Raw genomic sequence first — 12,832 nt, 5'->3', positions numbered from 1 at the left:
CATGTTATTTTTAGCGTCGAAACTGTTTCCAGTGCGTTGTTAGTGATGCAATGTGCACCACTAATGTGTTTTTATCATTAAAAATGGCATTGCAATCATGTGCCAAAAAGCACTTTATAATGTTAGATCATAACAAGCGGCTCCCCATGCTTGCGTCTTGACGAGCGGCTCCCCGCGCTTGCGTCTTGACGAGCGGCTCCCCGCGCTTGCGTCTTGACGAGCGGCTCCCCGCGCTTGCGTCTTGACGAGCGGCTCCCCGCGCTTGCGTCTCCCCGCACTTGCGTCTTGACTAGCGGCTCCCCGCGCTTGCGTCTTGACGAGCGGCTCCCCGCGCTTGCGTCTTGACGAGCGGCTTCCCCCGCTTGCGTCTTGACGAGCGGCTTCCCCCGCTTGCTTCTTGACGAGCGGCTCCCCGCGCTTGCGTCTTGACGAGCGGCTCCCCGCGCTTGCGTCTTGACGAGCGGCTCCCCGCGCTTGCGTCTTGACGAGCGGCTCCCCGCGCTTGCGTCTTGACGAGCGGCTCCCCCCGCTTGCGTCTTGACGAGCGGCTCCCCACACTTGGGTCCTGATGAGCGGCTCCCCGCGCTTACATCTTGACGAGCGGCTCCCCGCGCTTGCGTCTTGACGAGCGGCTCCCCGCGCTTGCGTCTTGACGAGCGGCTCCCCCCGCTTGCGTCTTGACGAGCGGCTCCCCACACTTGGGTCCTGATGAGCGGCTCCCCGCGCTTGCGTCTTGATGAGCGGCACCCCTCTGCGTATGCACTGAAGTTTTATGTAGTACCCAGCATCACTGACTGTTTGGTGCCCGAGCCTCTCGTTATGGCGCATGTGCTGTTCCATGATTGAATCTGCCCAAGCGCGGCTCCCCGATACAAATTGCGCAAGTGCGGGATTTTTCGCAGCGGATTCGAGTGACGTCTGAGTAACCCCAGGAACATCATTCAGAGTGTGTGGATGACGACAGCCATGACTGAATAAAGTGAAGCCCATCCCTATGACTAAATGAGCAGGTCCGATCTAACCATATAAAGTGCTTTTGGCACATAATGACAGCGCCATTTTTAACAGAAAAAACGCACTGGGGACAGTTTTTAGATGCTAAAAATGATATGACTGATTCCTTTTAAAAAGGATTGTAGGAAAGAAGAAAAAAAATCTGTTTGTTTTTTTCTAGTCCATACAGTAGGCCCAGTATGGCAGATCTTCCTATACACTAGAGTGGCACTGTATGGCGGTAAAAAGAAAAGCCGACTAGTTTATTTTTCTAATCTGGTACATTGATTGTCTTGTACGTGCACAGGCCGGCCATCGCAGACAGTTGCTCTTTCAGGGCCCTTCCTGCTGTACTTTGTGCAGGTACGGCCTGGAACTGAATCCTGCAGATAATTGCATGGTAGTGCATGCTCATTCTCAAACGCACTGAATTGAAAATGTCTCCTGCTCACAAGAAATGCCGCTTTAATGTTCTGCCTGTGCCAATTACCAGCATCTGAGGGTTTCAGGCACAAGAACCTCTTTCATTGTTAAAAATAACATGATCAGATTTCTCAAAGGAAAATTTCCCTTTTTTCCCCTCCCTCTCTCTTTCTCTCGTTTCCCCCTTGTCTTTCAGTTCTGCCTGCCGCCACTTGCGGAGATACTTATATGTACTGGACAAAATGTATTTTCCTCCCTCTCACTGCTCCACGCTGCAGCATTGCTTCACCAGTCTCAGTGACAATGGAGAGGAGCTCTTGTCTATAACTTGTTCTCACATACTCCGATCCTATGCCTCCAGGTTATTAATCTCTGCTCGCTATCTGCATGCCGCATGCTCCTGTGTACAGTCCGTGTCCGTTACCTGTGTCGTGGGTGCATGGCAACTTATAACGTGTCTGCTTATATCATGTGAACCTGAGTTTACCTCCAGTATTATATTCCAGAGCTGCACTCACTATTCTGCTGCTGCAGTCACTGTGTACATACATTACATTACTGATCCTTTGTTACATCCTGTATTATACTCCAGAGCTGCACTCACTATTCTGCTGGTGCAGTCACTGTGTACATCCATTACATTACTGATCCTGTACTGATCATGAGTTACATCCTGTATTATACTCCAGAGCTGCACTCACTATTCTGCTGGTGCAGTCACTGTGTACATACATTACATTACTGATCCTGTACTGATCCTGAGTTACATCCTGTATTATTCTCCAGAGCTGCACTCACTAGTCTGCTGGTGCAGTCACTGTGTACATACATTACATTACTGATCCTGAGTTACATCCTGTATTATACTCCAGCGCTGCACTCACTATTCTGCTGCTGCAGTCACTGTGTACATACATTACATTACTGATCCTTAGTTACATCCTGTATTATACTCCAGAGCTGCACTCACTATTCTGCTGGTGCAGTCACTGTGTGCATACATTACATTACTGATCCTGTACTGATCCTGAGTTACATCCTGTATTATTCTCCAGAGCTGCACTCACTATTCTGCTGGTGCAGTCACTGTGTACATACATTACATTACTGATCCTGAGTTACATCCTGTATTATACCCCAGAGCTGCACTCACTATTCTGCTGCTGCAGTCACTGTGTACATACATTACATTACTGATCCTTAGTTACATCCTGTATTATACTCCAGAGCTGCACTCACTATTCTGCTGGTGCAGTCACTGTGTACATACATTACATTACTGATCCTGAGTTACATCCTGTGTTATACCCCAGAGCTGCACTCACTATTTTGCTGGTGCAGTCACTGTGTACATATTTACATTACTGATCCTGGGTTACATCCTGTATTATACTCCAGAGCTGCACTCACTATTCTGCTGGTGCAGTCACTGTGTACATACATTATATTACTGATCCTGTACTGATCCTGAGTTACATCCTGTATTATACTCCAGAGCTGCACTCTGCAAAATATTTAGAAGGCTACTTTCACACTAGCGTTAACTGCATTCCGTCACAATGCGTCGTTTTGCCGAAAAAACGCATCCTGCAAAAGTGTTTGCAGGATGCGTTTTTTCACCATTGATTAACATTAAGCGACGCATTGTGACGGATTGCCACACGTCGCGCCCGTCATGCGACGGATGCGTCATGCAGTGGCGGACCGTCGGGAGCAAAAAACGCTACATGTAACGTTTTTTGCTCACGACGGTCTGCTTTTTCCGACCGCACATGCACGGCCGGAACTCCGCCCCCACCTCCCCGCACTTCCCCGCACCTCACAATGGGGCAGCGGATGCACTGGAAAAATGCATCCGCTGCCCCCGTTGTGCGGCGGAGACAACGCTAGCGTCGGGAACATCGGCCCGACGCACAGCGACGGGCCAAGCCCGACGCTGGTGTGAAAGTAGCCTTACATTTAACGTAATAAAAACAAAATGGATTTAAACAAGAATTTTTTAATTACACATTCCCTTTAGGTTGATGATCCCTTTAAACAGCAGGATTTGTAGGAAATTAACAACATTCGTTAGACTCCGACTTGTGACTTAGTGCGGATCTCTCCTGCCCTGGGCTATGGGCTACAGATGTGACCAGTGTGGTCCTACTGTATTATATTAACAGCTCTGGACATCAAAGCGTGAGATGCAGCAGCATCAGGCGAGTAGCAGCGCCATGCCAGGCTTCATAGTCTCTTCTGTAGAAAGAATTATCACACGCATATGGCACGCTGCATCCAAAAGGCTGTGCCGAGACCGGTGTTGGGCCATGTGCACACTAAGACTATTTGCTTAGTTTTTATAGCAGAAACTGAGTGAAAACTCTGTGTTTGAGGGGTTTTGACATTTGGAGAGTCTCCGTTCAATCTCTGCTCCTCAACTCCTCAAAAAATTCTGTGTGCCTATAGCATTAAAGGCGATCTGTTACCTGATCTCATATTACGCATTGCATACAATGTTTAATTGGTCTTAGACCTGACAAAGTTGGTGGACTTCACAATGACTGATAACTCCTCTATATACAGTAGATAACACGAGATCCACAATTCACAATAACATGTCACAGCTCACCTCCTCCTCCTCCTGTACAATGACTGACAACACCGCTATATACAGTAGATAACACAGGATCCACCATTCACAATAGGTGATGTCACAGCTCACCTCCTCCTCTACAATGACTGATGACTCCTCTATATACAGTAGATAACACAGGATCCACCATCCACAATAGGTGATGTCACAGCTCCCCTCCTCTTCCTCCTGTACAATGACTGATGACTCCTCTATATACAGTAGATAACAGAGGATCCACCATCCACAATAGGTGATGTCACAGCTCACCTCCTCCTCCTGTACAATGACTGATAACACCTCTATATACAGTAGATAACACAGGATCCACCATCCACAATAGGTGATGTCACAGCTTACCTCCTCCTCCTGTACAATGACTTGTAACACCTCTATATACAGTACAGGGGTGTCAAACTGCATTCCTCGAGGGCCTCAAACCATGCTTGTTTTCAAGATTTCCTTAGCATTGCACAAGGTGCAGGAATCATTATCTGTGCAGGTGGTTAAATTATCACCTGTGCAATACAAGGAAATCCTGAAAACATGACCTGGTTGCGGCCCTCGAGGAATGCAGTTTGACCCCCCTGCAGTAGATAACACAGGATCCACCATTCACAATAGGTGATATCACAGCTCACCTCCTCCTCCTGTACAATTACTGATAACACCTCTATATACAGTAGATAACACAGGATCCACCATCCACAATAGGTGATGTCACAGCTTACCTCCTCCTCCTGTACAATGACTTGTAACACCTCTATATACAGTACAGGGGTGTCAAACTGCATTCCTCGAGGGCCTCAAACCATGCGTGTTTTCAAGATTTCCTTAGCATTGCACAAGGTGCAGGAATCATTATCTGTGCAGGTGGTTAAATTATCACCTGTGCAATACAAGGAAATCCTGAAAACATGACCTGGTTGCGGCCCTCGAGGAATGCAGTTTGACCCCCCTGCAGTAGATAACACAGGATCCACCATTCACAATAGGTGATATCACAGCTCACCTCCTCCTCCTCCTGTACAATGACTGATAACACCTCTATATACAGTAGATAACACAGGATCCACCATTCACAATAGGTGATGTCACAGCTCACCTCCTCCTCCTGTACAATGACTGATAACACCTCTATATACAGTAGATAACACAAGATCCACCATTCACTATAGGTGATATCACAGCTCACCTCCTCCTCCTCCTGTACAATGACTGATTACACCTCTATATACCGTACGTAGCAGGTATAGAGCATGCTCGGGTATGTCTCCTATAAATACCAGTATGTCCTATGTTTGTGTATGGCAGCTTATATCAGACCTGATGTCCAGTCTGAAAATTGCACATTTTAGTAAAAATAAGTTACTCTTTAAGCATGTGACCACACATTTCCTTTAAGGATCTTTTAATTTGGTGATATTTGTTCCCACGTTGTCACACGATCGTTGCTGTTCCTGTAAACCCGCAATTTGTTGATGATCATGTGATGGTACGGACTCATACAGATACATTGGACCATTCTGCTTTCTCCATCCCGACCTCTCTGCTCTCTGTCTGCTGTAATGTTGGGTGCTCGGCTTGTCCCGCGCTCATCTCTGATACCTGCACCGAGTGCCCGTCACATGAGCAGGACACAGTAGTCAGCCAGGAGCAAGCTCTGGATCTGCCTCCATGGTATTCATACATCACGCTCATAGACACATGGCAGTGAGCGGCTCCGTACATCTGTGTGCACGAACATTGCAGTGACCTGTGAATGCAATGACTGGAGCGCTCAACCTCCGGAGGGCTGCTGAAACATCACCGGCTCATCCCAAATACTTGTCACTATTTCTTTAGTGATTGCTGGGTCATGGGGGTGCACCACTTTATTAAAAAAAAAACATTTCAACCAATAACGTTTGCCCCAATATTTATTATGAAAGTTTTAGTTTTTTCTTTTTTTATTGACTTTTTTGTTTTATATCCTGAAAACTATAATTAAAAAGTCTCGTTTATCCCCACAGGTCCTGGGTTCAGAAGCTCCAGTTCTTGTTCTAAATGTTTCCTGGGTCGGCACATTATCAGAATTAGTTCACTGCTGATTTCAGGAGTGAAGCCCCATTATTACAGCAAATGCCCAAACCCAGAAGAGGGCTGCATTAGCAATTGCAATAAGCCAGCCACCCCCCTTACTACAGCAAATGCCCAAACAGAGAAGGGTGCTGCCTTACCTATTGGAATAAGCCAGCCAGCCCCCTTCTCGCATCAGATGCCCAAACAGACAAGGGGACTGGCTTAGCTAATGCAATGAGTTCACCAGGCACAGCACTGGTCACTTGCCAATACAGGAAACTCTGAGATCGAGATCGAGAACTAGATCAGAAATGGAGCAGCCAAACTCAGGAAGGGAAAGGACATGTGCAAATCCTCATACCTGTGATTATAGGTGAAAATAAGTGTTTTCTAGTAGGTAGAAGTGCTCATCTGTCCATAGGATAGGTAATAACTTGTAGATCGGTGGGGAGCTGGCTGCCGGGACCCCCACCAATCACCAGAGTGGGGCAGTTTTCAGAAAAAGGAGGAGGGGGGAAGAGGAAGGGTTGAAGCTTGACACGCCGAGACATGCATCTAAGAACCGTTGCAAATAAATGTAACTGATGGGTGCCGTACCTGCCGGTGATTAACAGCTGCTGTAGACGAAGGGAAAAATGGGGATTTCCAGCACATCCATCCAGTTTGAGTAAAATAATCAAAATTTATTTAGAACATTTTAAAAAACAACATTAAAAAGAAAGAGAGAGGAACTCTCTTTGCCTGACGCGTTTCTGGCGCACCACGGCGCCCTTAGTCATAGGAACTAATATGACATGAATACACAGGTTTATATATGACAAGGAACCAATCACAGACATAGCAATTAAATTTCATTGGAAAAAGCTGCAGCTAAATTCACATAACAAAACTTTACCTTATTTATCAAATGTCTTAGAAATACACTAACATCTGTTCTAAATTACCAAAAAATTCATTAGTTGTTCAATATATATAAAAAAAATCATTTTTGTAATTCATACCATGTGGATATTTGGTGTCTAAAGTTAGAATCCAAAAGGCTTCCCGCAGAGCTAATCGCTTCCTCCAATCTCTACCTCTAGGTGACTGACTAACCCTTTCAATGCCAAAAAAGGAAAAATCTGACAGATCTCCCTGGTGCACAGAGATAAAACTTTACCTTATTTATCAAATGTCTTAGAAATACACTAATATCTGTTCTAAATTACCAAAAAATTCATTAGTTGTTCAATATAAGTAAAAAAGATCATTTTTGTAATTCATACCATGTGGATATTTGGTGTCTAAAGTTAGAATCCAAAAGGCTTCCCGCAGAGCTAATTGCTTCCTCCAATCTCCAAATCTAGGTGACTGACTAACCCTTTCAATGCCAAAAAAGGAATTTTTGGCATTGAAAGGGTTAGTCAGTCACCTAGATTTGGAGATTGGAGGAAGCAATTAGCTCTGCGGGAAGCCTTTTGGATTCTAACTTTAGACACCAAATATCCACATGGTATGAATTACAAAAATGATCTTTTTTACTTATATTGAACAACTAATGAATTTTTTGGTAATTTAGAACAGATATTAGTGTATTTCTAAGACATTTGATAAATAAGGTAAAGTTTTATCTCTGTGCACCAGGGAGATCTGTCAGATTTTTCCTTTTTTGGCATTGAAAGGGTTAGTCAGTCACCTAGAGGTAGAGATTGGAGGAAGCGATTAGCTCTGCGGGAAGCCTTTTGGATTCTAACTTTAGACACCAAATATCCACATGGTATGAATTACAAAAATGATTTTTTTTATATATATTGAACAACTAATGAATTTTTTGGTAATTTAGAACAGATGTTAGTGTATTTCTAAGACATTTGATAAATAAGGTAAAGTTTTGTTATGTGAATTTAGCTGCAGCTTTTTCCAATGAAATTTAATTGCTATGTCTGTGATTGGTTCCTTGTCATATATAAACCTGTGTATTCATGTCATATTAGTTCCTATGACTAAGGGCGCCGTGGTGCGCCAGAAACGCGTCAGGCAAAGAGAGTTCCTCTCTCTTTCTTTTTAATGTTGTTTTTTAAAATGTTCTAAATAAATTTTGATTATTTTACTCAAACTGGATGGATGTGCTGGAAATCCCCATTTTTCCCTTCGTCTACAGTGGGGCAGTTTTATCCCCTTTAGGATGGAGCCGCAGTGCACACTTGCCCTTCACTTCATTCATTCCCTATGAGGCTGCAGGGGAAAGCGGAGAACACATGGCCGGCAGATGAGCACGCACATTTCTGCGCTATTTTAATGGGGGTAAAAGTGACCCGTTCTGCTGATCTGTGCTGGGTCCGAGCAATGGGAAAGCCACAAGTGTATGAGTATCACCTATCTAAAGCAGAGGCAATCGCTTCCAGTCCTGTTCTGGACATGAGTGTTTTCTATGTAGGCACATGACCTGTTTGGATAGGCATTTTTTTATTTTTTACCAGAATATCTCCTTAATAAGTATAATTTTGTTCTGTAGTTCAGTCTTTAGCTTGTTAAACGGGCACAGGAGGGTGGCAGCATAAGTGGGGTCTCCCTGCGGCGGTGTGAGTAGGGGCTCTCTGTTGCGGTGTGAGTAGGCACTCCCTGTGGCGGTGTGAGTAAGGGCTCCCTGCAGCAGTGTGAGTAGGGGCTCCCTTCGGCGGTGTGAGTAGGGGCTCCCTTCGGCGGTGTGAGTAGGGGCTCTCTGTGGCGACGTGAGTAGGTGTTCTGTGTGGCGGTGTGGGTAGGGGCCCCCTGCAGCGGCGTGAGTAGGAGCTCCTTGCAGCGGCGTGAATAGGGTCTCCCTGCGGCGGCGTGAGTAGGGGCTCCCTGCAGCGACGTGAGTAGGGGCTCCTTGCGGCGGCGTGAGTAGGGGCTCCCTGCGGCGGGGTGAGTAGGGTCTCCCTGCGGCGGGGTGAGTAGGGTCTCCCTGCGGCGGGGTGAGTAGGGTCTCCCTGCTGCGACGTGAGTAGAGGCTCCTTGCGGCGGGGTGAGTAGGGTCTCCCTGCGGCGGGGTGAGTAGGGTCTCCCTGCGGCGGGGTGAGTAGGGTCTCCCTGCGGCGGGGTGAGTAGGGTCTCCCTGCGGCGGGGTGAGTAGGGTCTCCCTGCGGCGGGGTGAGTAGGGTCTCCCTGCGGCGGGGTGAGTAGGGTCTCCCTGCGGCGGGGTGAGTAGGGTCTCCCTGCGGCGGCGTGAGTAGGCGCTCCCTGCGGCGGCGTGAGTTGGAGTCTCCCTGCGGCGGCATGAGTAGGGTCTCCCTGCGGCGGCATGAGTAGGGTCTCCCTGCGGCGGGGTGAGTAGGGTCTCCCTGCGGCGGGGTGAGTAGGGTCTCCCTGCGGCGGGGTGAGTAGGGTCTCCCTGCGGCGGGGTGAGTAGGGTCTCCCTGCGGCGGGGTGAGTAGGGTCTCCCTGCGGCGGGGTGAGTAGGGTCTCCCTGCGGCGGCGTGAGTAGGCGCTCCCTGCGGCGGCGTGTCCGGGGTCTCCCCGCGGCAGCAGTACGAGCCCCTGCCACAACTTTGAATTGCTACCCGTTTATATAACAGAAGGTTGACCTAATGAACAGTACATTCGGGATCTGTGGATCGTGCTGTTCCCATTGATCTTCCATCCAGAGATGCAGGTGTCCCCGAGTGATGCTGCAGTGAGGCACAGGGTCCGTCTCCGGGTCCCGGACCGGCTTTTCCTGTGCCTGCTTGTTCTCTTGTGGGTAATAACGAGGCGCCTCTGGTTATAATTAATGGAAACCTCATCATAGTGGAGCTATTTTTATATAACAGCTGGAGGTAAAATACTGTATTCTTCATCCAACCTGACAGGGCAGCGACATTCTGGCTGGGGAACTGCAAGTGCCAGCATGTCTACCAGCCAAATCATGAGGTCAGCCTTGTACTTGTAGTTCTTCAGCTGCTGGATAGTAGTATTATGCCGCAAACCATCCTACACCCCCTAATGGGCATTCCAGGTTTTTATGATTGGTGAAGGGTTAATCTGCGTACCGCCAGTTCTACAGGAGGGAAAATCGCATGACAAAAAGAATGGAGCGAGTCCAAATGAATGGAGGGGAAGTGCTGCTTAGCGGGGGACGCGGCAGGAGCGGACCACACAGACAACATAAGTGAAACCATCTTCATCATCTGAGAGAGAACCAGCGGAGGGTGTAGTCCCGGGCAGAGCGTCCCAGGCAGAGTGTCGCGCTTCATTTGGGTGGTAGCTTTTATTATGTGAAGACCTTGAAAATTACCCCCGAAAAAGATCAGACCGTAGGTGGGATTCACAATGCGCAGGAAACGGGGCGAGGAGGAGCATTTTTATGCTTCAAGTCATCCATGAAAGCTAAAGGCGACTCAGTGAGTAGGGAGCCGCAGGGAAATCCCGCGGGAGGCATCCCATGTCGTGGCACAAGCACTGTATGGGGCCAAGACCATCCATGCAGCCAATTAAGGATGAGCCAAATCCTCAAGGACGCTTACTAAGAGCCGTCCACCCCAAGCATGGAAACACAGCCTAATGGGGTCACCAGACCAGTGAAACTGCCCGTTGCTTGTGACCTGATTTAAAAAAAAAAAAAAATAATAATAAAATAAACCCAAGAGAAATTCCACATGCAGTCAGCATAGCGGGACAATTGGCATACAAAGGTGATGTATATGTTTGTACATTAAGAATAACACTTTTTCAGGCCATTTTATGACTTGGACGCTGCATTTTTGACTAGTTTTTCACTCTGTAAGCTCTATGTCTTGTTTTCAGTCATCTCTGAGCTACTGGGCAGAGACTCACTGGTGTGATGTCCCCATACACCGCACACAGGGATTACTGCTCTCCTGTGTCAATGTAGTACGTGGTCAAAAATCGCAGAATAAAGTATTTTACGCAGCAGACCACTGCAGCCCTTCATAATGACAGTGATTGGCTGCAGTGGTCACTTGTATTGACGTGACATCATCACTGCAGCTCAGTAAAGACTGTCTGGAAGCACCAGAGAGGCCCAGGACTTATAGGTAGGTATTGCTTCAGGCAGCCCATTTTAGTGTTTGTGGCTTTATTTTGGAGCAGGTTGCTGATCTCTGCCTCCGACAGCATGGAGTGTGTTAACAACGGACCTGTTGTAACTCGAAAACTAAATTATAGGAGGAGTGACATGAAGCAAAGTGCCGGGCGACCTGTTTGAACATGGCTCCTGCCTCCTTACAGTCATTATTGTGTCACACAAACTGATATGACCGAAGGATGAAGGATTCCCCCTCCATAAGTGTGACTATTAGCCGATGAGTAAGTGGGAGGGGGAGACGTGCCCACGTCAATCTGCGGAGCGCAGGGGTACAACGCCGCTTATTGTATAGCCGCCATGAGCTGACATCTGGTAGGAGGCCATCTGTGCTCCTCCTACAGCTTGAGCCGTGCCTGGCAGCTACCTCATGTCACTTGGACAGGTTAATCCCACGCTGAGGTTATTCAGTGTCTCTTATGTAGCCTTAGACTTAACTGTACTCCATAGGGATATGTCTACATGCAGCACTGCCTGTATCCAGACCCCTTACACACAATCCCACTGTGCAGGTCGGGGCTGCGCTTACTGATGGACATCTTTGCTAGAATGGTTGAAAGTGACAAACTGTGTAATACTCACCTTCCCGATTCCTCACCGTGCCTATTAAGGTCCAATTTTTCAGCTCTCGTTTATGGCCTTATTCACATGTGCCAAGAATATTATATGGGGTCAGAATGCTCCCCCAATACACAATATGGTGCAGCTTCCCCCACACACAGTGCAGTGCAGCTCTCCCCCCACACACAGTATAGTGCAGCTCTCCCCCACACACAGTATAGTGCAGTTCTCCCCACATGCAGTTTAGTGCAGCTCTCCCCCAACACACAGTACATTGCATCTCCCCAGCACACAGTACAGTGCAGCTCCCCACCAACACACAGTACAGTGCAGCTCCCCACCAACACAGTACAGTGCAGCTCCCCACCAACACACAGTATAGTGCAGCTCTCCCCCAACACAGTGCAGTGCAGCTCTCCCCCACACACAGTATAGTGCAGCTCTCCCCCACACACAGTATAGTGCAGCTCTCCCCCACACACAGTATAGTGCAGCTCTCCCCCACACACAGTATAGTGCAGCTCTCCCCACACGCAGTTTAGTGCAGCTCTCCCCCCAACACACAGTACATTGCATCTCCCCAACACACAGTACAGTGCAGCTCCCCACCAACACACAGTACAGTGCAGCTCCCCATCAAAACAGTACAGTGCAGCTCCCCACCAACACAGTATAGTGCAGCTCTTCCCCAACACACAGTACAGTGCAGCTCCCCCAACACACAGTACAGTGCAGACACACACACACACAGTATAGTGAAGCCCCTGCACTCACACACACAATAATGTATACACACACACTCGCACAATACTCACCCCTTCTCCTTGTTCCCCGCGCTGCTCCAGGCTCTGCTGCTCCTCTCTCATCGGCTCCACTGCTGGTACAGCGTGGCGCACGATGAAGTAACGTCATCGCGCGCCCGCTGAGTCACAAGCAGAGGGGGGAGTGATGGGAGAGGGAGCGTCTGACGCTATCTCTTCCATCACTGCTTTCAACTGCATCGGCATCTATGATGACAAAAAGTTGAATGAGTGATGCGGACGGTGCCGGGCCACAGAGCGGCCGTCCGCTCGCACCTCTGCAGAATTAAAGGGCCAATAACGGGCAAAGTGGCTGCGGGCCACAGCAGATATCGTGGG

General features: G+C 48.1%; 1 protein-coding gene across 5 annotated transcripts in view; it reads left to right on the top strand.

Annotated features, from left to right (window-relative positions):
• DYM (dymeclin) overlaps positions 1–12,832 on the top strand; it is a 293,499-nt gene that overhangs the window by 141,479 nt on the left and 139,188 nt on the right. For 2 of the 5 annotated variants that reach the window (XR_013221122.1, XM_077283428.1), the window contains exon 14: positions 1,613–1,777. The exons of the other annotated variants lie outside the window; for them this stretch is intronic. Coding sequence is in view for 1 of the 2 variants with exons in the window: in XM_077283428.1 (XP_077139543.1) it covers positions 1,613–1,777 (165 nt within the window). In the remaining variant the exon portion in view is untranslated. The remainder of the gene's footprint in view (positions 1–1,612; positions 1,778–12,832) is intronic. 5 annotated transcript variants of the gene reach the window in all.

Source organism: Ranitomeya variabilis, chromosome 1 (genome assembly GCF_051348905.1).
Source record: "Ranitomeya variabilis isolate aRanVar5 chromosome 1, aRanVar5.hap1, whole genome shotgun sequence".
Classification (NCBI taxonomy): Eukaryota; Metazoa; Chordata; class Amphibia; order Anura; family Dendrobatidae; genus Ranitomeya; species Ranitomeya variabilis.
Note: the sequence above shows the minus strand (reverse complement) of the source record. Positions and strands in the feature narration are given on the sequence as shown.